The following is a 24870-nucleotide window of genomic DNA, read 5'->3' as shown; positions in this document are numbered from 1 at the left end:
AGTCTGTGTTTTGTATTGCCTTCAAAGCACCGTGTGTATTTTATATTTGTGGCACATCCCGGTTTGGACTTAACCACTTTTCCAGTGCTTAGTAGCCACACGGTTGAGTGACCACCGTCTTTGACAGAGCAGTGCTAGTCTATGCACTGGGTAGTCCGTGATCCCAGGGCACATCATTGAGCTGGTCGTAAAAGGTCTTTTTATAAAAATCCCCTCTTTGGCCTGCATGAAATTCTCAGTTTGGGTACCATTCTTAAAAAAATTTTTAAAGGAACAATAATGATAAGTGTATTGAAGTATTTTCCTTCAAACATAATGCTGTAGGTCGTTTAATTCTTGAATATGAATGTTGCTCATTTGTTGTGTTGTGTGTTATTTGCTCAATCACGTTCGACTCCTTGTGAGTCCATGGACTGTCGCCCACCAGGCTCCTCTGTCCATGGAATTCTCCAGGCAAGAATACTAGAGTGGATAGCCATTCCCTCCTCCAGGGGATATTCCCGGCCCAGGGATCGAACCTGGGTCTCCTGCACTGCAGACAGATTCTTTACCATCTTAACCATCAAGCTCATCTATAGAGTGAAGCATTATCAGTAAACAACCACAGTTGAGATCGATGATCGCTAAACGTTATGTTATAATTATTAAGAAAGATGAGAGAGGAAACCTGGTTTATGGATGTCATACTTGGGAGCTGATGGAAAACCCTTTGCAGAGATTACTGGGAGTAGCCTTAAGACATGAGTTCAGGAAAAGGTTGAGGGTACAGGTGATTATAACTGATTAATAATTTTACCTAGAGTTAGTTGTACTAGTTTTCCTTTCTCTCCTGCTTTCCCCCTCATGAACAAACTTCATTTTTTCTTTTTCTGTTAAATTGAAATGTAATTCCTATAAGGTGAAATTCACTTTGAGAGGGTGCAGTTCAGGGGATGTTTAGTATATTCATGAAGTTGTGCAACCACTCCCAGTGATCTAAGTTCAGAACCTTTGTTTTAGTGACAAATCTAGGGCTCATTTCCCCCTCACTCTACTTGCTTGACAACTTTACTCAGAAGACAGAGAAGGAAGCAAAGAGGTCAGAACTATGAGAGCATGATTTGAGGGGGCCCATTTCTGAACTGTTGACTGTACGTGGATACATCCTCAGGAGCATTAATAATTAATACAATAGTAAAAGTCAGAGGAGGTTTAGAGCTCAGTTTAGAAGGCATTCTGCTGTATCCCATTGCCTATCTTGGCCCCAAATGGTGATGATATGACCTTGTAAACATTTGAGTTAAACAATCCTTTTATCAAATTGGAAAAGCATTAACTAAGCTAAACTATTTAAAATCGTTTGAAAAATTACACAGTTTAGATCCACTATAAAATAGATGTTATTTGCATTGATTGGTAACTCATCTCTAATGTTATTCCAGTTCTAAAACTCATTCCAAAGAATCTAAGTTTTAGAAACGAAAGGAAACTTCGGGCATATTAGACATAACTTGAGGACTCTTGTTTGTGTCATGCCGTTCTAACACATATCTTTGTATGGTTGGCCTAACTGTGTAGAATATTCTCCCAGGGTCATTACTGTCAATTATCAAGGATTATGTAGTCAGAGTTTCTACCTTGCATTTCCTTTGAATCATACTGTGTGGCATTGTTTTAAATGGCCACATTTTAATTTTTATTGAGGGGAAGGCAACTGCAAGGAATATGGTTATCATGAACTAATCTTCCGCTTGAGGTATTTGAGATATTTTCTAACTCTGAGATTGTGATTGCTTTCTGATCGCCATTCTGCTCAAACATGCCTTATTGCTTAATTGTGTTGCTCTGTTGCTTTTTTCACATGATGGGCTGGACCAAATGAGAAAGATTGAGTTGACCAAAAAGTTCATTTGGATTTTTCCATAACATCTTATAGCTACTCTTTGAGATCCCATAAGATGTTATGGAAAAACCTGAATATTGGCCAACCCAGTATTTCCAGAGCTCATTCTTCAAATTGAAGGAAAGAACTAAGAGAGCTAGTGTTTCTATTTTTTTCAATCTGGCTCTTTTCTCTTCCTTTGGCAAACATTTCCCCCACTTTTCATAAGATTAGCCAATATCCCTGGATCCTGTAAAGATGCCTTTGTGGTGTACTTGTCTCCAGACTGAGTATGAGCACCATGTTGATACACCTCCATAAGGGCCATCTGCTTCCAACCATCCTCTGGCCAGTTCTTCAACCATATGCTGAATCTTTTATGTCTCAGGCTTCCCTGGTGTCTTGGCTGGTAAAAAATCCACCTGCAGTGTGGGAGACCTGGGTTTGATCCTTGAGTTGGGAAGATTCCCTGGAGAAGGAAACGGCTGCCCATTCCAGCATCCTGGCCTGGAGAATTCCATTGACTGTACAGTATATGGGATCACAGAGAGTCGGATGTGACTGACTGGCTTTCACTTTATGTCTCACCCCAAATTATTTTCAAGCCTACGTTGAGTGGAAGAATACAATATCTAAGAATATGGTTTTAATTGGGGGCTTCATATTTTTGTACAGTAGTTTTTTTTTTAGTGTCCCATTGCAGATTTCTAGTATAAATTAGTGTCATAATTACCATACAGAACTCTCTTGCTAACTTTAATCGGTGATTTCTTACAGAGCAGTAGAAAACATGGTGCTAATGAATAATGTGCCCAGAAGCTCTTATTATAGGGTTGGCATGAATTCCACTTAATGACAAGCTTTCTCAAGCAGCAGTTGATTTTAAATCCTATTTTTCATTAGTGAAGTATAAAATGTTAATCATACCTTCCATTGTGCTGTTCTTTTGTAGCCTAGTAGCATATATCTTCCATGTTCACCAAGACTCCCTTTAAGATACTACCAGTAACTTCCTATCTCATAAAAAAAGATTTGTTCAGGAAATAAAAATGTATGTTTCCCCATTGTTAGCTATATGTTTTTCTAATAATCACATCTGAAGCTTATTATACAGTAATAGCCTTAAGATATTATTTTTTTAAATGTACTACTTTGGTCTTAATACTAGTTTTTAATCTCTTCTTGTTTCTATGAAGTCTGAATGAGATTTTCAAAATTGAATAATAATTTGATCCGTTAATCTTTTGAAGCTAGTAATTTTATTTTCCTCTCTTTGCAGTCTCTGAGGTTCGCAAATGAATAGAGCTTCATTACTGCAGTCTGCATTTAATAACCATTATCCATTATCTTGTAATTAAGACTCCCTGTAACGAATCATGAGGACAATGCAAAAATACATAGTACATTTCTTTAATGAACTGGAAAATGTTCATCTTGTTCTATTTAGTAATGAGTTGCTGAATAGTCATTAAATCCACTGGAGAATAGAGCTAGATGGATTTTGAAGACTGTCTTGAGTTTGTGGTTAATCTATTAGAATTAAAATTTCATCTTCTATTTTTATCAACAGCTGATTAGAAGTCATTCTGTTTGACCAAATTGATTAGAAGACCATATACAAGGGCAGCTGTTGTTTAATGAAAGTTTTTAATGAAACTGTACCATGGAGACTTGTAATTATAGGCCTTAGAAAAGCTTTGAGTTGCTTTAGACCATGAAAAAACTCTTGTGCTAGAGATTTCAAATTAGGAAAATAAAAAAATATAATTTAATATCATACTATAAATTTATTATTAATTTTAATTTCAACCAAGCACATTTGAATACTTGTCTTATTTAATGTGTTCCTTTTGACCCTTCAGGTCTTTCATCTCCTAGTTTAGTTATTTCATTGAAATTATGGGCACTGATGAAAGAATATTTATATGGATAGCTATTTTAATTGTGAGATATTTTCTTATAAGGTTTTTTCCCCCAACTGAGCAAAGGTGAGCTTGGTTAATGTTGGATTTACATGAGCTCTGAGGAGAACCTCTGGTGCTCTGTGGTGTCAGTAATTCCAAATCTAGCATTTATTTCTCTAAGGTAATTTTGGTTTAGCAGAGGGGCAAAGGAAGCAATATTAAAATAAGTAAAACAAAGTGTGTGCCTACTCACTCACACTGGGAAATCCATTGTTCTTTTGACAGTTGTAAAATACAAAGGTACTTTCTAAGGTGTTTTGTGTAATTAAAGCTAGGTCATATTCCTGGACTTAAAGAAATAGCCAGTGGTGCCTGTACCTACCTGCTCTATGAATCTCTTATGTAGTCTCTGATTTTCAATTGTCCTTCTCAGCCTATCCAAGCACCATATTTAACATCTTAAACATTGATTTCAGATGATCAGACCTTATATTTCCTATGGGATTGTTATAGTCAGATTTTAGAATCCACATTGACACACATATCCTAGATATCACCATTCTGTACTTCTATGCTCCTTGTCCCTCACAGAGATTCCTTAGATGGATCCATTTATTACTGTTGGGATATGTCTTGAACTTTCTATGCTTTTGGTGTTTCTTCTAATGGTATTTTTCTTCCATCTGCTCTCTCATCTTCATATTATATCTCTCCTTCAAGGTCTCTCCCAAATTTCACCCATTCCATGAAGCCTTCTCTTATTTTTTCTAACTGTGAATCTGAACCTTTCCAATTCTTGTTGACTGTAATCTTATATCCAAAACATGCAAATGCTGCATATGATTTGTATCTTCTTCCATATGTGACTTCCCAGACAATAAAGGCTTGCCTTAAAATTTAAGAACTTCTGGTTGACATGTGAAGATCTTGGATGCTTTCGTAACTGTACTTGGAGTAAGAAAAAAAAAACTGAAAAAACTGAGAATCAATGACTTTTCTCAGACTTTTCTCAGAAAATAAATGACTTTTCTCAAACATTAAAGAATTTAAGTCACAGGGCAAACTGCCACCTTGAAATCTGTAGAGACTAGCAGATTCTGAGAGTCATAGCAGAGATCTGCTTGCCTGTGAGAGTCAAACTGGTAGGAACACATAAATGGCAATTTTGGCAAAGTGTTGGAGGCTGCATGTGGCCCCTACATTTTTGTGGGTTTTCTCTCCAGGAACCCCAAATTCTCACAGTGAAGAGCCAAGAAAGATCTTCTCTTAGCCCTGAGAAGGAAAGAGGAAAATAATCATTGTGAAATATGCCCAGATCATTCTTCTTAACAAAGGTCCACTTTCCAAGGCAAAAGGCTTTGTTAGAGCCTCATCCTACTGGGGAGGGCATTTCACTCTAGTCTTCCTAAATCATCAAAATCAGGGAGAAAAGCCAAGACACACTTATGAAGGTTACAGCCCAAGGACAAAGACCCACTTAAAGACTGAAATTTAATAATAAGATTATAAAATACTTCTTTTCTCCCATGCATTGTCATTACAGTAATAGGGCTCCAGTAATCTAGTGGATTACAGCTGACAGAGCTAAAAGACGTGTACTCTCCCTAAAGAGGAAGATTTAGGAAGACTGAAGTAAACCTGAGAGACAAAAGGATATTATAGGTTTCAAAAACTCTGATACCTTTGGCTACAGCAGACAGTAAACACAACCTGACTCTTAGCCAGATTAACATAAAATCCCACACTGAAGTCCTCCTTATTCTCTGTTCTTATTGCCTGATGTCACATCTGGCATCGAACAGAAAATTACAAGAGATGCTAAAAGGCAAGAAAAAACGCAATCTATAGAGACAAACAAACATTTAACCAGAGTTTGGAGAAGGCAATGGCACCCCACTCCAGTACTCTTGCCTGGAAAATCCCATGGATAGAGGAGCCCAGTGGGCTGCAGTCCCTGGGGTCGTTACAAGTCGGACACGACTGAGCAACTTCACTTTCACTTTTCACTTTCATGCATTGGAGGAGGAAATGGCAACCCACTCCAGTATTCTTGCCTGGAGAATCCTAGGGACGGGGGAGCCTGTGGGCTGCTGTCTATGGGGTCGCACAGAGTCGGACACGACTGAAGTGACTTAGCAGCAGCAGATATGGCAGATATGTTAGAATTACCAGAAAGAGAAATTTAAAGTAACTGTGACTGACATGTTAATCTTAATGGGCAAAGTAGACAACATGAGGAATGGTAGGTAATGTAAACAGAGAGATAGAAACCCTAAGAAATACTCAAAAGAAAAAGCTAGAAATCAAAAACACTGAAACAGGAATGAAGAATACCTTGTCAGGAGGCTGGATAGAACTGTGGAAAGAGTCAGTGACTATGAAGATATATCAAAAGAAACCTCTTAAACTGAAATACAAAGGAAAAAACGGGTGGAAAAAAAAAAGAACATCCAAAAACTGTGGGGTAATTTCAAAAGGTGTGGCACATGTAACTGGAATAGTTGAAGAAGAAAGAGAAAATTGAGCAGACAACATATTTGAAGTAATAGTGGCCAAGAATTTTCCAAAATTAATGATAGATACCAAACTATTGGGCTTCCCTGGTGGCTCAGAGGTTAAAGCATCTGCCTGCAATGCAGGAGACCCGGGTTTGATCCTTGGGTTAGGAAGATTCCCTGGAGAAGGAAATGGCAACCCACTCTAGTATTCTTACATGGAGAATCCCATGGAGGGAGGAGCCTGGTGGGCTGCAGTTCATGGGGTCGCAAAGAGTCGGACATGACTGAGCTACTTCACTTTCTTACCAAACTATAGATCCAGGAAGCTCACTCAGCAGAATAAATATCAGAAACGAGCAAACAAAAAGCAGTATACTTAGATATGCATATTCAGTTGCTCAGTTGTGTCTGACTGTTTGCAACCCCGTGAACTGTATCCCACCCGGTTCCTCTGTCCATGGGATTTTCTAGGCAAGAAGACTGGAGTGGGTTGCCATTTCCTTTTACATAGCTATGTGAAAGTGAAAGTAAATTTGCTCAGTCGTGTTCGACTCTTTGTGACGCTATGGACTGTAACCTACCAGGCTCCTCTGTCCATGGGATTTTCCAGGCAAGAATACTGGAGTGGGTTGCCATTTCCTTCTCCAGGAGATCTTCCTGATCCAGGGATTGAACTCGGGTCTCCCACAGTGTAGGCAGACGCTTTACCGCCTGAGCCACCAGGGAAATTCCTTTACATAGTATATATGTATATAAGATTCACACTAAAGAAAACCAAAGACATGTAGAAAATTTCATAAAAAGCCAGAGAAAAGAAAAAGGAAACAATTTCAATGGACTTCTATTGAAAACCATGTCAAAATAAACTGAAATAAAGTACTGAAGGCAAAAAACTCCACCAATCTAAAACTATATTCAGTGAAATTGTCCTTAAAAAGCAAAGGGCTTAGACATATTAAAAACTGGGGGAAATCATTGCCAGCAGATCTTCCCTATAAGAAATGTTAAAAATATTATTCTGGGAGTAAGAAATTATGTAAGTCAGAAACTCTGATTTACATTGAAAAAGAAAGAACATCAGAGAAAAAATAAGTGAAGGACAAAAATAAATTATTTTCTTTCTCAATTGATCTAAAAGATAACTGTTTAAAGTAGTAACAGTGATAGTATACTGGGTGATTATACCATTCAGTTCAGTTCAGTCGCTCAGTTCAATTCAGTTCAGTTCAGTCACTCAGTCGTGTCCGACTCTTTGCGACCCCGTGAATTGCAGCATGCCAGGCCTCCCTGTCCATCACCAACTCCCAGAGTTCACTCAGATTCACGTCCATCAAGTCGTGAGTCTCATCCAGCCATCTCATCCTCTGTCGTCCCCTTCACCTCCTGCCCCCAATCCCTCCCAGCATCAGTCTTTTCCAGTGTGTCAGCTCTTCGCATGAGGTGGCCAAAGTACTGGAGTTTCAGCTTTAGCTTCATTCCTTCCAAAGAACACCCAGGGAGTTGTGTACAACTCTTTGCCACCCCATGGACTGCAGCACACCAGGCCTCCCTGTCCATCACCAACTCCTGGAGCTTACTCAAACTCATATCTATTGAGTTGGTGATGCCATCCAACCATCTCATCTTCTGTCGTCCCCTTCTCCTCCTGACTTCAATCTTTGCCAGCATCAGGGTCTTTTCAAATGAGTCAGCTCTTTGCATCAGGTGGCCAAAGTACTGGAGTTTCAGCTTCAACATCAGTCCTTCCAATGAACACTCAGCACTGATCTCCTTTAGGATGGACTGGTTGGATCTCCTTGCAGTCCAAGGGACTCTCAAGAGTCTTCTCCAACACAACAGTTCAAAAGCATCGATTCTTTGGCACTCAGCTTTCTTTATAGTCCAACTCTCACATCCATACATGACTACTGGAAAAACCGTAGCCTGACTAGACAGACCTTTGATGGCAAAGTAATGTCTCTGCTTTTTAATATGCTGTCTGGGTTGTACCATATGTATAAATGAAAATGAACTACAGTGGTGTTATAGGGGATAGGAGGGAAAAATTAGGAATACTTGGTTGAAAAATAACTGCAGTACTTATAGCAATATATAGTTATTTGGAGGTAGATTTAGATTACTTAAAAATGTATATTGAAAGCTACAGGGCAACCACTAAAAAATATACAAAAGAAGTATAATTGATATGCTGAGAGGAGATAAAATGGAATCATATAAAATGTTCAGTTAAAGCCAGAGAAGGTAGGAAGAAGTGTAGCAATAAAAATACAACACATAGAAAAGTTATAACTAATTATAAAAATAAGACCCTATTGTATGTGTTTGTAAGGAATGCACTTTAAATATAAAGACTTTAAAGGTTCAAACTAAAAAATTGGAGGAACATATACCATGCTAACCTCAGAATAAGGGTTATTAATTTCAGACAAAAACTTCAGAAAAAGGAACATTTTTAGGGATAAGTAAGGACATTGCATAAAAATAAAGGGGTCATTTCTCAAAGAAGACATCCTGAACAATCCTAAACACATGTACATCTAAAAACAGAGCATCAAAATCTGAGGCAAAATCTGGTAGAACTGAAAAGAGAAATAGACAAATCTATTATTATAACTGTACTTCATGACCTGTCTTTCAGTAGTGGATAGCTCAAGCTCAAGTATCAGCTAGGATGTAATTGACCTGAATAGCCGTATTAATCAAGTTGACATTTATAGAAAACTATCTAATAGCAGCAGAATACATATTTTCAAGTTCACATGGAACATTCACCAAGAAAGGGACACATCCTGGTTCTTAAAGCACACTTAAATGAATTTAAAAGAATAAACAATAGAAAGTATGTTCTTGAACTATAGTGAAACTAAACTAGAAATCAATAGAAGAAAGACAGCTGAAAATTTCCCAAATAGTTGAAAATTAAGGTACTTCTAAATAACATTTGGTTTAAGACATTCTTAAAGGAAGTTTTTGAAATTGCTTTTTAATTAAATGAAAGTTAAAGTACAACTCATCAAAATTTGTAAAATGTTGCAAAAGCAGAGCTTAGAAGGAAATTTCTAAGAAGAATGTTAGAAGAATGATCAAAAATCAATAATCTCAGCTTCTACCTTAGGACATACAAAGAGAAAGAACAACAATTTAAGCCTACGGCAAGCAGAACAACAGAAATAAAATTTAGAACAGAAATGAAATTGAAAACAAAAACAATATAGAAAATTTGAAAACCCCAAAAGCTGGTACTTTGAAAAGATCAATCAAATTGATAAAACTCTAGTTAGAATAACCAAGAATCAAAGAGAGAATGCTAATATCAGAAACAAGAGATCATTACTATTCCTATCAACTTTAAAAAAATAATAAAAGAATAGTATGAAGAACTCGTTGCCCACAGTTTGATAATACAGATGGCTTAGATCAATTTCTTGAGCAATATAAATAATCAAAACTCACACCGAGAGAAATAGTCTGAATAGACATATGGCTATTAGTGATGTTATTTTAATTTTATTTTATAAAATATTTTAATGATAGTATTATAAGATAATGAATTTTCTTCTTTAATAATATATTTGATAATTTATCTAATAATATTATATTTGATACTTTAATAAATTGTTGAATAAATATTAAGCAAATTATTAAAGAAAAATATTTAAAACCTTCCAAAAAGGAAAGCACTAGCTCTTGATGGTTTAACTGATGACTTGTACAAAACATTTAAGGAAGGAAATAATACTCGTTCTCCACAATCTCGTCTAGAAAGTAGAAGAGAGAGCACTCACTCTGTGAGACTATCATTACCCAAATATCAGTTATGAGAAAGAAAAGCAATGGATGAATATTAATATCACTCATGAACATAGATGTGAAAGTTGTCTACAATGTAGTAGCAAAAATGAGTCCAATATATAAAAAGAATAATATACCACAGCCAACTGGGATTTACTCCAGGTGTGCAAGACTGATTCAATGTAATATAATCTACCATATCAATAAGCTAAAAAAGAAAATAAAATTGTATGCTAATATCAATTGGTACAGTTAAAACATTTGATATATTCCAACACCTAATCCTAATAAAATCTCTCAGCAAATTAGGAATAGAGAGGAACCCCCTCAGCTTGATAAAACATATCTACAAACAAACTTCACCTAATATGCTGAGGAACTGGATGCTTTTTCCCTAAGACCCTTCTAAGAACAGGGATGGATGTTCTTTCTCAGCATTCCTACTCAACATTTTACTGTAAGTCCTAGTTGGTGCAATAAGACAAGAAAAGGAAAATCAATGTATAAAGATTGGAAAGTGTGGTAGGCTAATAAAGGCTCCCCAAAATAGATTTACATCCTCATCCCCAGAACCTGTGAACATTACCTTTTTTTGGTGGGGCGAGCCTTTGCAGATGTGTTTAAATTAAGGATTTTGAAATAACATTACTATTCTGGCTTATCCAAGTGGGGTCAAAATGTCATCCTATATGCTCTGGGTTGGGAAGATCCCCTGTAGTAGAAAATGGCAACCCACTCCAATATTCTTGCCTGGAAAATTCCACAGACAGAAGAGCCTGGTGGGCTAAGGATCACAGGATTGCAGAGAGCCAGACACGACTGAGCACTCATGCAGCCGCATGCCCTTATAAGAGAAAGGCGAAGTAATATTAAGCTCACATGCAGAAGGGGAGGCAATATGCATTTGGAGACAGAGCTCGCAGTGATGCAGGCAAGGAATGCTGGAAGCTATAAGAAGTCAAAGAGGCCAGGAAGATGTTCTCGTGAGTGCCTCCACAGGGAAGACAGCCCTGCTGCCTCCTTGATTTTGGACTTCTGGCCTCCAAACAGTGAGAATAAATTTCGGTTGCTTTGTGCTACCTAGTTTGTTATAATTTGTTATAACAATCACAAGAAGTTAATACAAGAAGAAAGGTGTAAAACTGCCTTTCTGTGTAGATGACATGACTGTTTATGGAGAAAATCCCTCCAAATCAATGAACTCCTGAAGCTACTAAGTGAGTTTACCAAGGTTGCATGATATAAGTTTAATATACAAAGGTCTGTTTCTTTCCTATTTACTGTAATGGACAATTGGAATTTGAAATTTAAGAAAAACTGATTACAGTAGTAATCCATAATTGAAATAGGTGTAATCTAATCTAACAACATATGCCCTTGATTATAGGCATACTTGTTAGATTGCCAAAAATTGATACCAACCACTAATGAAGATACAGAGCAACAGGAACTCTTATTCATTACGGTTGGGGATGAAAAATGGTATAACTACTTTGCAGGAAAATTTGGCAGTTTTTTTCAAGGCTAAATATGGTCTTACTATAAAATCTAGCAATTGCTTTCCTTGTTATTTACTCAACTGATTTGAAAATTGCTTATGTGCACATAAAGACCTGTATATGAATGTTTATAGCAACTTTATTCATAATTGCCAAAAGTGAAAACAACTAAGATATCCTTAGATAGATGAATGGATAAACAAATGGTGAAACAACCATGCAATAGAATACTATTCATCAATAAAAAGAAGTGAACTATGAAGCCATAATCTATAACAATGGGAAGTGATTATTAATATGTACCCTTGATAGCCTCTCTTCTGAGATGAAGAATTTAGATGATATCCAATATTGGTTTTTTAAAAAGAATTTTATTTATTTTTGGCTGTGCTGGGTCTTCATTGCTATGCATGCCTTTCTCTAATTGCAGAGAGTGCAGGGCTGCTCTTTATTGTAGTTCATGGGCTTCTCATTGCAGTGGCTTCATAGGCTCTAGGGCATGCAGGCTTCAGTAGTTGCAGTTCTGGGCTTGAGAGCACAGTCTCAATAATTGTGATGCCTGGGCTTAGTTGCTCCTCAGCATGTGAGATCTTCCTGGAACAGGTATTGAACCTGTGTCTCCTGCACTGGCAGGTGGATTCTTAACCACTGAGCCACCAGGGAAGCCTTGTATCGAATCTGGTACCCAAAGCCTTCTAGTGAATCAGAAGACACTGACACCTATTAGGAAAACACATCTTGGTATCAGTGTGAATCTTTGCTGATGTTCTTTTACATGTATTTCCTGGCTTTCGTTTCTTCCCTCTGCTTGTTATTTCTGATATTGTAGGGGCCAGGTATTGGTTCTGTAGTCCCATTCATTCATTCACCCATCCATTCATTCATTCATCAACTTAGCACATGCCTACTTCAAGGCCTTTGCACTTGCTGTTTCCCTCCTTGTGATGCTCTTTTCAAAGGTTCCTTTCATAGTTCTCTGGATTTCACTCATCAGAAATACTTTTATGATGACTGTTAAATTACAGCTATCTCTCCCCACCTCCATCACTCTCTTGATCATTACATTACTTTTCTTCATCACACTTACCTCCACCTGGCCTTCATTCATGCAGTCAGTCAGTTCAGTTGCTCAGTCGTGTCCGACTCTTTGCAACCCCATGGAATGCAGCACGCCAGGCCTCCCTGTCCATCACCAACTCCCGGAGTTCACTCAGACTCATGTCCATTGAGTCAGTGATGCCATCCAGCCATCTCATCCTCTGTTGTCCCCTTCTCCTCCTGCCCTCAATCTTTCCCAGTATCAGGGTCTTTTCAAAGGAGTCAGTTCTTCGCATCAGGTGGCCTTCATTATGTGTTTATTTATTTATTGTCTTTTTCTTCTTGAGAATCTAGTCACAAGGGCAGGAACTTTGTTTTGTGTACCACTCTGTTCCCAGCAGGTAGGCAGAATGCAGCCCATAGTAAGCTCCCAGTAAATAATTCTTCATGAATGCGGGCATGACAAGCACATCTCCATTTCTTCCAGTGGGCCTTCAGGTCCAAAGGAAAGAAAGTTTCTGATGACCTGATTGGGTAGACCAGAATTCTCATAGTTCTTACACAGATTGCAGCCCTACCTAGGTCCCTGCTCCATTTCGGTTTGTATGACATTGATAATTTTCAGAATCCTTTCATAGAGACTGTCTGTTTTGATTACTTTTATAACACTATGAGGCAAGTAAGGATTTCCAGACATATTTTATAAATGAGAAAGGTGAGGTGATGGAATTTGCAAGGTAAATGTCAGCCAGAGCTAGAAACCAGATCTCCTGACTTCTGGCTTATCAAGTGATTACGTGGGATTTATGCTGCATCTCCACCTGCTCCTTGAATGTACGCTTTTGAGGGAAAGAGCTTGAATGATTTGTATTTATATTTTCTGCTGTGCCTTTCACATTGTACTTACTCAAGGTGTGTCAATTTGAACTTCTCTGCCCACAGAGTCTCCCTGGAAGTGTTTTGTGCCCTTGGAACTAGAGGGGGAAGTTTGGCCACTTCTTTCCTCTACTCTTGACCACCTTGATGGACCTTGGGAGCATCTCAGAGATTAGATTACAAATGATTTCACAGATTCCATGGGTGTGGGCCATAAATTGCCCAGGAATCATCTGGGAACCTAGTTTCTATTCAGATTGTGATTTAATTGGTTCAGTGTGGGATCCGAGGGTCTGCGTTTTTAACAGGCTCTCTGGTAGTGCCTGTGATGCTGAGCTGTGGTCCACAGAACAGTTTGAGGGTAGATTACCACATGGAGGATGGACCCTGTGTGTGACTGTGTGACCCTAATTAAGTTTTTTGGAGGCACTGTAGCACATGGGTTTAATTCTATTGCTTTTGTTAAAATTCTTCCTCCCTCACTTACTGTTTGACCTCAAGCAAGTTACTTTCCTTTCAGTTCAGTTCAGTCACTTAGTTGTGTCCAACTCTTTGCAGCCCCATGCATTGCAGCATGCAAGACCTCCCTGTCCATCACCAACTCCCAAAGTTTACTCAAACTCATGTCCACTGAGTCAGTGATGCCATCTAACCATCTCATCCTCTGTCATCCCCTTCTCCTCCCGCCTTCAATCTTTCCCAGCATCATTTCTTTGCATCAGGTGGCCGAAGTATTGGAATTTCAGCTTCAGCTTCAGTCCTTCCAATGAATATTCAGGACTGATTTCCTTTAGGATGGACTGGTTGGATCCCCTTGAAGTCCAAGGGACTCTCAAGAGTCTTCTCCAACACCACAGATCAAAAGCATCAATTCTTTGGCACTCAGCTTTCTTTATAGTCCAACTCTCACATCCATACATGACTACTGGAAAAACCATAGCCTTGACTAAATGGACCTTTGTTGGTAAAGTAATGTCTCTGCTTTTTAATATGCTGTCTAGGTTGGTCATAACTTTTCTTCCAAAGAGTAAGCATCTTTTAATTTCATGGCTGCAGTCACCATTTCCTCCTTAAAAATAGGGATCATATTAGTACTTATTAGTACATATTAGTATGCATACAGTTATTGTGAGGATTGAGTCAATATTTGTAAATCACTGGAATGGTGCATAGTACCCAGAGTTCAGTAACTCTTAACTATTACTCTCCTCTCTCTGGCTCCTTGTGCTGTTTTGTTAAACTACATCATTAGGTTGAGGATATATTTGAGAGACAGGAAGTTGTTTAAAATATTTGCAAGGTGAAAATATGTGGTGTCTTTCGTGAAAGTCACAGTCTAGTTGGAAGACAGCTTTTGTTAAGAGACAGTGCAGTAGACATCAGCTAGTGATGATTCTCCTTGTATTGGCACAGCTGTTCCGCACACTTTCTACCGCACCTAAGAAAGAAGATGAGGGGAAAATGAGTAGGCCCTCCAGTTTTGTAGTAGTGTGATGATATATGATGCTACTGAGTGAGTGAGTGAGTGAAGTCGCTCAGTCGTGTCTGACTCTTTGTGACCCCATCGACTGTAGCCCACCAGGGTCCTCCCTCCATGGGATTCTCCAGGCAAGAGTGCTGGAGTGGGTTGCCATTTCCTTCTCCAGGGGATCTTCCTGACCCAGGGATCGAACCCGGGTCTCCAGCATTCCTAAGCATAGGGCAAAAAATTGTTTCTATTTCTCTCAGTTTTCCATTAAATAAACCAACCTGGTTTTAGTTGATGATATGGAAATGTAGATGCAAGAGCCCCAGGGGTCTGGAAGAATCCATTTGATGCCTAATTTAATTAATTTTATAGTAAGAGGAACTTGGGAGACTCAAGAGATGTGGGTTAGATCCCTGGGTCGGGAAGATCTCCTGGAGCAGGCAACGGCAACCCACTCCAGTATCCTTGCCTGGAGAATCCCGTGGACAGAGAAGGCTGGTGGGCTATGGTCCATGGGGTCACAAAGAGTCAGACATGACTTAGCGACTGAGCATACACTCAAAGTAAGAGAAAAAAAAATATGGACAGAATGACTTTAAAGAGAGATTTGGTTTTAGTTTTTCAAATAATTGATGGAAAATAAATTCCTCAGGGAAAAAAGGGTACACGACTTGCTCCTTCCGCTGACTCAAAAGTGGAAGGAAAAAAAAAGTAAGTATTTTAATTCATAAATTTAAAAAATTGATATGGAGCTTTTCTTCCTCTTTTTTTTTTAGGATCAGATTTTATTAAGACCTCTACGGGAAAAGAAACAGTAAATGCTACCTTTCCAGTAGCTATAGTTATGCTTCGGGCCATTAGAGATTTCTTCTGGAAAACTGGAAACAAGGTATTTTATTGCCAGCAAATCTTTCTTCCTTGGAGTAAAGATGATGTTATTTATAATACTAGTCACAGCCACGATAGCTGTCTTTATATGCAGATGCTGTGAATGCGTTCCCTTTATTAAGATAAACGTTTAATTTACCTTTCATGACAAAAGAATACATTCATGGGGAAAGAATGTGTGATTCACAGAAAAGTGAGGGTGAGTGAGGGAGTTAGTAGGTGTGATCAAGATGTAAACTCACTTTTCGTCCTTTTATTAACCGAAGACAATGTTATCACTGACAAGAGATTCCTAAATGGGTTCTTTAACGAACTAATTCTGCCACAACAGAGGCTTTCTGCTAAGGCGTTGGCCGGCGAAAACAGGTTAATGCAGAAATTAAACTTCCTTGAGGAATGGAAAGAATTGCAGAGTAACATTTATTGAATGATAAGCTGTGGTGGTGATATGAAAAGTATGCAATATAATGGGAAATAATCTTTTCCTGTCATTATTGAAGGACACACATAAATTGGTTTTTCTGTTGGGAAACCCCCGGTCCAGAAAAACTTATTACTTTTAATAATGTGAGGTGAAGAGAAAATTCTCGAGGAGATGAACTTATTAAACAAAATAATGAAATGCTGTGAAACAGCAGGGAAAAGGTAGCTAGACGTTATATAGCTCTTGAATTAAATATCCATTTTTGCGTTTTATGGCAGTCAGATGTGCTCTTTGGAAGACTGTTAAGCTGAGGAGGGTATATGCTCGCTTTTGCCAGCTTTTCGAAAAATAATACATATTTTTTGAAACATATGAATTTAAAAGGAAAAAATGTGTATGAGGTGTTTTTTTAAAAAATGAGTTTGGATTTTCCTTTTCACTTCAAGTTGCTTGTTTAGCTGCAAATTATCTCAAAGGATTACTTTTTTTTTTACATCACGGGAGAGAAAGGTAATTTTTTTTTTAAATGAGACTTTGCCTTCACGAAAGGCATCTTTTAAAACCAATCTCTTGATGTCTGCTGAATAGAAACCAAAAAAAGAACTTTAATCCTTTGCCAGCTGGGATGTGATGACTTTATATGTGACTGTATTTCAGTTTATTTTGGAATTGGAGACCTTTCTTAGAAGGTACCTAGGTTTAAGAGGAGATGAACTCCTTCCAGAATTTTTCCTTCAGAATACCTTTATATCTTAAAAGAGTACAAATAGGATAAATATCTACCGTGACCTACATAGGAAAGTTGACTTAACTTGAGTAACCTCTACTTGGTAGCCTTTCTGCAATGATCCAATTTTAAAAACAATTTTTTTTTTTTAAAAAAAGAAAGACTGTAAATATGAGAACTCTAGCTTCGGGACCTTCAAATGACATCACGACCATTCACTAGACCTGGGGTTACTCTCAGCCAAAAAACATTCCAATACATGCAGTTTTTTGTTTTTGTTTTTTTTTTTTTGAAGAATTTTTTGATGTGGGCCATTTTTCAAAAGTCTGATTGAATGTGTTACAATATTGCTTCTGTTTTGTTTTGATTTTTTTTTTTTTTTTTTTTTTGGCTATGAGGCATATGGGATCTTAGCTCCCTGACCAGGGATTGAACCCTCAGCTCCTGCATTGGAAGGCAAAATCTTAACCACTGGACTGCCGGGGAAGTACTGATGTGAAGTTTTTTATACTTCCAAATGCCTGGGCCCTCACCCCCAGCAGCCCTGGGTCAGGGATAGTCCTCAGGCATCTCTACGTTCATAAACTCTGTGATGTTGTTGTTTTGTTGCTCAGGTGTATCCGACACTTTGCAACCCCATGGACTCTATCCCACCAGGCGCCTCTGTCTGTGGGATTTCCCAGGCAAGAATACTGAAGTGGGTTGCCATTTCCTTTGCCAGGTGATCTTCCTGGTTCAGAGATTGAACCCGTATCTCCTGCATTGGCAGGTGGATTTTTTACCATTGAGCTACACAGAGAAGTCCTCGTAAGCTCCACAGTCGGGATTAAAATTCTCCATGGGGCACCCAGTCCTGTATTGTTTTTAACAAGCACTCATTGATTCACTCATTGAGCCGTTTTCTTAAAAGTGAACACGTCCCTTCCTGAAAGAACACTTACATAAGAATTTCAATAAAAGTTTTAACAGCTCAATGATCTAGATCCCGGTAGAGAGGGAGGAACAGTTTGCTGTCTTTCATGACTTTGTTTTTAACTGTATTGCCCCTTTCCTTAGCCAATAAAAGTTCATCCTGGTTTTACTGAGAAGCGGGTAGAAGTCAGTTCATATTCATCTGGATCACACTTGACTTCACAAAGAAAGGACCCGTGTGTGTATCTGCAAATCAGGGGCATTTTCTCCGAGGGTTGACAAGCTATCCAGGCAACCCTTAGACGGTGAAGCTTCCACATCATTGATTTAAGAGATGTTTTAAAATGTAATGGGTTGCCTTCCAGTCCATGATTAGTGTCACTCTTGAGAAGCAGAGGTTTGATATTTCATAACCGATTTCATTGTAGATTTATGTTTTCCATATTCTCTCCCTTAAAAAAAGACAGGATAAACTTACGCTGGAAACTCTGTTTCAAAGCATTGCCAAATAGACTTGCTGATACAGCAGAATTATATAGAAAAATCTGTGTGCAGTACTGCCTAATTGACAGAAAATGCTCCTATGATTAACATGTATGCTAATATCAGCTCACTGATTTTTTCTTTTCTTTTTTGCCTTATCTCAATAAATAGCTTCACTCCACTTACCTCTCCCACCCTCACCTCCCCTTACTCTTACAAGGTCACCTGGGCTCCAGAGTGATAGGTAGATGTGGTTAGAATCTCTGTGTGGCTGTTGCTTAGCTGTGTGACATGTGACCGAGGCAGGAAAACCAGTGCGGGGACTTCTGCCGATGTTCCTGTGAGGACTGATGAAGGTCTGAACTAAACCAGTGGAACCGAGCGTTGAGAGGAAAGCGTGTGTGTGTGTGGAGAGTAGAGAGGAAAGCGTGTGTGTGTGGAGAGTTGAGAGGAAAGCGTGTGTGTGTGTGGAGAGTTGAGAGGAAAGCGTGTGTGTGTATGGAGAGGGATTCAGAGGGTGGGTTTGGTGAGACTTGAGTGTTGGTCATTGGATGCACTGTGGTGAGGAAAAGGGGGGAGGCCAGTTTAGCTAGAAGTTTCCAGCTAGGGTTTGTTGACCTAAAGCAAGTAGACTGCCAGCTATTTCTCCAGCCAAGATGGATTTATTGGGGATCAGTGAATGTGGCGAGCCACATGCAACTCCCTGCAGGGAAAGGGAAGAAGGGGAAGAAGAATGCTTGAGAGGAAAAGGAAGATGGGAGGTGTAGTAAACAAGGAGTCGGGGACTATTCACGCACTGAGTCCTTGCCAGGAAAGAAGAGTCTCTCTTCTTCCTATTATCCAGGAGTAAGCGCCCCCAACTCTATTGAATTGAGGTTTCCTTTTCTTTCTTTTTTTAAAAAATTTTTTTGGCTGCATTGCGTCTTAGTTGCAGCATGGGGCAACTTTCCTTGTGGCGAATGTGTCCCTTCTCTGGCATTCTGTTAGCAACAACCACCCCTCCAACACTCCCCCTCACTGGTGCTCTCCAGCAGAGCAACCAAATTCGGGAGTGGTCAAATGTGTGAGCTTCAGTCCTTGGGCTTTGGGTATTTACTCTATTGGATAGTCAAGTTCTTAAGAAAATTATTTCTAGATAAGCAGGTTTTACTGTATATAGGACACATCTATCCTTTTCTAATGGACTCAGGGACATCATTTGTAAACATCAGATACTGGCTGAATTGTGCTATTGGTGGTCACCTGCAGAGACTGCTGAAGTGTGAAGGGCCCCTACACTGTCTTTCTCTCCTGTGCTTATTTAGCTGTTTGGCTGTTTTATGCAGCTCAGTCTACTGACAACTTAAAAGTCCCTGTAGTTAAGTTGATCAAAATAAGTGTCACCTGTCCTTGGTGGTTGCTGTGGTTTGGTCAGTACAGCCTCACTGATTGTTTCTTCTCATTTTAAACCCACAAATGTATCTTTTGCAGTTCAGATTGAAGGGCCAAAAGCTGTACATTTCCCATGGCCTCCTGATAGAAATGGAGAATGAACGGGCTCTTGTGTTATGTTTTCCTGTTTATTGACACCTCTCTTGTTTATCCCAGGTTCATAGCTATAGTCTAGATGGTTAAGGCTTATGACTTTCCAGCAAGTGAAATGTTAATGAGGGTTATTAACTCTCATTAGTGTCTCCTTGGAAGCAGTGACATTCTTCCCATTAATCTTGGAAAAGTCATTTTGTCCTGTGAATGGGCTTGAGTCAGTGCTCTGAGTGCTGGGGGAAGTGAAATAGGATTTAGAAAAGAGAGAAAGGATGGAGACCCTATATTAATGCAAGACTGGTTTTTAAAGCAATGCAGTAACAATACTAAGCATTGTTCTCTTTCCCTTGCCCTCTTCCAGGTAGGCTTTAAACCGGCCGGAGGCATCCGCAGCGCGAAGGACTCCCTTGTGTGGCTCTCTCTCATAAAGGAGGAGCTGGGAGATGAGTGGATGAAGCCTGAACTCTTTCGAATAGGTGCCAGCACTCTACTTGCCGACATCGAGAGGCAGGTGAGGAGCAGCAGCCCGCTGTCCTTGGAATACCTGACAAGTATTTTTAAGAAAGGAAAAAAATCACTAGTTTAAAGAGGACTTACAGATGGACAATGCACAAATGGAAAGGTGCTCAACATCACTAATCATTAGAGAATACAGATCAAAGCTACAGCGAAGTATCACATCACACTGGTCAGAATCAGTTCAGTTCAGTTCAGTTCAGTTCAGTTGTTCAGTCGTGTCCGACTTTTTGAGACCCCATGGACTGCAGCACGCCAGGCCTCTCTGTCCATCACCAACTCCCAGAGTTCACTCAAACTCATGTCCACTGAGTCGGTGATGCCATCTAACCATCTCATCCTCCGTCGTCCCGTTCTCCTTCTGCCTTTAGTCTTTCCCAGCATCAGGATCTTTTCAAATGAGTCAGTTCTTCATATCAGGTGGCCAAAGTATTGGAGTTTCAGCTTCAACATCAGTCCTTCCAGTGAATATTCAGTACTGATCTCCTTTAGGATGGACTGGTTGGATCTCCTTGCACTTCCAAGGGACTCTTAAGAGTCTTCCAGCACCACAGATCAAAAGCATCAATTCTTTGGCTCTTGGCTTTCTTTAAAGTCCAACTCTCACATCTGTACATGACTACTGGAAAAACCCATAGCCTTGACTGGATGAAACTTTGTTGGCAAAGTAATGTCTCTGCTTTTGAATATACTATCTAGGTTGGTCATAACTTTCCTTCCAAGGAGTAAGCGTCTTTTAATTTCATGGCTGCAGTCACTATTTGCAGTGATTATGAAGCCCCCCCAAATAAAGTCAGCCACTGTTTCCACTGTTTCCCATCTATTTGCCATGAAGTGATGGGACCAGATGTTATGATCTTAGTTTTCTGAATGTTGAGCTTTAAGCCAACTTTTGCACTCTCCTCTTTCACTTTCATCAAGAGGCTTTTTAGTTCCTCTTCACTTCCTACCATAAGGGAGGTGTCATCTGCATATCTGAGGTTATTGATATTTCTCCTGGCAATCTTGATTCCAGCTTGTGCTTCATCCATCCCAGCATTTCTCATGATGTACTCTGCATGTAAGTTAAATAAGCAGGGTGACAATATACAGCCTTGATGTCCTCCTTTTCCTATTTGGAACCAGTCTATTCCATGTCCAGTTCTAACTGTTGCTTCCTGACCAGCATACAGGTTTCTCAAGAGGCAGGTCAGGTGGTCTGGTATTCCCATCTCTTTCAGAATTTTCCACAATTTGTGGTGATCCACACAGTCAAAGGCTTTGGCATAGTTAATAAAGCAGAAATAGAGGTTTTTCTGGAACTCTCTTGCTTTTTTGATGATCCAGTAGATGTTGGCAATTTGATCTCTGGTTCCTCTGCCTTTTCTAAAACCACCTTGAACATTTGGAAGTTCACGGTTCACGTATTGCTGAAGCCTGGCTTGGAGAATTTTGAGCATTACTTTACTAGCATGTGAGATGAGTGCAATTGTGCGGTAGTTTGAACATTCTTTGACCTTGCGTTTCTTTGGGATTAAAATGAAAACTGACCTTTTCCAATCCTGTGACCACTGCTGCATTTTCCAATTGTGCTGGCGTATTGAGTGCAGCACTTTCACAGCATCATCTTTTAGGATTTGAAATAGTTCAACTGGAATTCCATCACCTCCACTAGCTTTGTTCATAGTGATGCTTCTTAAGGCCCACTTGACTTCACATTCCAGGATATGTAGCTCTAAGTGAGTGATCACACCATCGTGATTATCTGGGTCATGAAGATTTTTTTTGTATAGTTCTTCTGTGTATTCTTGCCATTATCAAAAATGGCCATCATCAAAAAATCTACAAATAAATGCTGGAGAGGGTGTGGAGTAAAGGGAACCCTCCTACACTGTTGGAGGGAATGTAAATTGGTATAGCCCCTGTGGAAAACACTGTGGAGGTTCCTTTAAAAAAAGTAAAAATAGAGCTACCATATTATCTAACAATCCCACTCCTGGTCATTATATGCAGAGAAAACACTAATTCAAAAACATACATGCACACTGATGTTCATAGCAGCCCGATTTACAGTAGCCAGGGCATGGAAGCAACCTAAATGTCCATTGACAGAGGAATGGACAAAGAAGGTGTGTGTGTGTGTGTGTGTGTATAATATGCAATAGAATAGTACTCAACCATTAAAAAAGCATGAAATAATGCTTTTGAAGCAATGTGGATGGACTGGGAGATTATTATACTTGGTGAAATAGGTCAGATAGAGAAGGACAAATATTTTATGAAATCACTTATATGTGGAATCTGAAATAATATAAATGAACCTATTTACAAAAGAGAAATAGTCTTATAACTTAGAAAACAAACTTTATGTTTTCTAAAGGGGAAAGGGGAGGTGGGATAACTTACAAGTTTGGGATTAACAGATATAAACTACTATACATGAAATAGATTAGAAACTAGGATTTACTGTATAGCACAGGGAACTACATTCAATATCTTGTAATAACCTATAATGGAAAATAATCTGAAAAAGAATATATTTGTGTGTGTGTGTGTGTATAAATCATTTTGTTGTGTGCCTGAAGCTAACACAGCATTGTAAGTCAATTTCAATTTAAAAAAAAAGGCATTTATTGGACTGTGAGAACAAAGAGATGAAAACTCAGTTCATTGACCTCATCATACCCCACCTGCCTTCTTCCAAGCAAACTTCCACCTAAAGTAAGGTTGGAAGGAGATTCTGCTGAAGTACATAACAGTGGGGCTTCATAATGAAATATTAACTAAAATCATTATGTAGTAGTGTCATTATTAATTGATATGAATAGGCATATAATAACTGATGACTAAACTCTGCTTTCCCCACAGATTTACCATCATGTGACTGGAAGATACGCAGCCTACCATGACCTCCCCATGTCTTAGATCATCAACAAATTCCAAAACCGTCCTTTGCAACAATGTGTAAAAATTATCTTTCTATGTGATTGCTAAAGTTATTTAATGAAAAAATGGGGGGATAGATAACTTTTTTTTCCCTCCCTTAAAATTTCCATTGAATTTAGCTTAAAGAATGAATGGAAAAAAACCAACTAATCTACACATAGTCCCCATTTCAGGCTTATCTGAAATGATCTGAATTACTAGATCTCCAGGGTTAATTTTGCAAAGGTTTTCTCTTAAGAACTCTGAGTAAAATGTTAATGATAGCTTTGATAATGTTAAATTCTAAGGGAGCAAATATTGACTTGCCCAAGAACCACTATGTGGCCAAAGAAAATGAAGCACCCCGAACTTCTCTTGCTCTTCCAAACTACTTCAGGACTAATTTCCTAATCACTCAGCACGAGTTTCCTGCCATGATAATTTGTCTTTAATTTTCACAACAGATATGCTCTTTTACTAACTGTTTTGCTAATGAAATACCTGTCATTTTATATGAAACTATGGATATCATTGAATATTTTTAATGAGAAAAGTCCTATCGTTTATTAAAAAAACTTTAAATTGTAGTAATACATATTGAAAAGTTAATCTATTAAACTTAAAAAGGGATTTTATCCATGACTTTCTAAGTCTCCTAGTATAATCCTTGTGTCTTTATCTAGATAAAGCACCTGTGTACATTATTAAGAAGTACCACTTACGTCTTATATTCTGAAACTTTTTCCTGGTAGAGTGAATAGGAAAGAAACAGCAGACCCTAACATAGCACTTAGTATGTGTGAAGCTCCTTATGTATATCAATTTACTTTAGCCTTTATCTAATCTCTTGGTACAGTAAGGTTGGTACAGTAAGGTTTTGAATCCTCACAACAGTCAGTATTGATGTTATCATCTGATGTTATCAGATGAGGGACTGAGGAACAGAGAGCTTAAGCAACTTGCCAAAGGTCACAGAGCTCAGAATTAGCAGAGGCAAGAATCAATCCCAGGCAGGCAGTATGGCTCCTGAGTCTGTGCTGTCACTGGAGGTACGTAAAACTGTCCCCCGGCCCTCAGAGACACATAGCCAGAGCCCCCAGTCAGCTGTGGGGAACAGTAATCTGCTTTGGGGGCTACTGGTTCGTTTACTCACTGTCTCTCTCAGCTCCCCTCCTCCCACCTTTGTAGAAATTAAGTTTTCTTAAATGGTGATTTTCATGGAAGGCATCTTCTTTTCCTCCCTAAACAAGTCTCCAGCTACTCATAAGTGGAAAACACTGGACTGGAAATCGGTTTTTGTTTGGTCTTTTCATCTGCTGAATTCTAACCCCGCCTCTTCCTCTTTCTAGCTTTGTGACCTTAGTCCTGTCTGTTCACATGCCTGAGCCTCAGTTTCTTCATCTGTAAGGTTAAAGGAGTTGGTGTAGGTGATACCAAGATTTGTTCAGACCTCAAATTATATTACCCTAAAGATTATGATAACAGATCTGAGATAATGGTTTATGGCTATAAAGAGAAAACACTTTTGCAGCAACCTAAATTAGAATTTGCCTCTC

General features: G+C 38.9%; 1 protein-coding gene across 2 annotated transcripts in view; it reads left to right on the top strand.

Moving 5' to 3' along the window:
• The window catches only part of DERA (deoxyribose-phosphate aldolase), a 119401-nt gene extending 95590 nt beyond the window's left edge, over positions 1 to 23811 (top strand). For both annotated transcript variants that reach the window (XM_052639664.1, XM_052639665.1), the window contains 3 exons: positions 15713 to 15825; positions 20256 to 20405; positions 23258 to 23811. In XM_052639664.1, coding sequence (XP_052495624.1) covers positions 15713 to 15825; positions 20256 to 20405; positions 23258 to 23314 — 320 coding nt within the window. In that variant the 3' untranslated portion in view covers positions 23315 to 23811. The remainder of the gene's footprint in view (positions 1 to 15712; positions 15826 to 20255; positions 20406 to 23257) is intronic.
• The last annotated feature ends 1059 nt before the right edge of the window (positions 23812 to 24870 follow it).

The sequence above is a fragment of the Budorcas taxicolor genome, chromosome 5 (genome assembly GCF_023091745.1).
Source record: "Budorcas taxicolor isolate Tak-1 chromosome 5, Takin1.1, whole genome shotgun sequence".
Lineage (NCBI taxonomy): Eukaryota > Metazoa > Chordata > Mammalia > Artiodactyla > Bovidae > Budorcas > Budorcas taxicolor.
The sequence above is the reverse complement of the archived record's forward strand: the minus strand, read 5'-3'. Positions and strand labels throughout refer to the sequence as shown.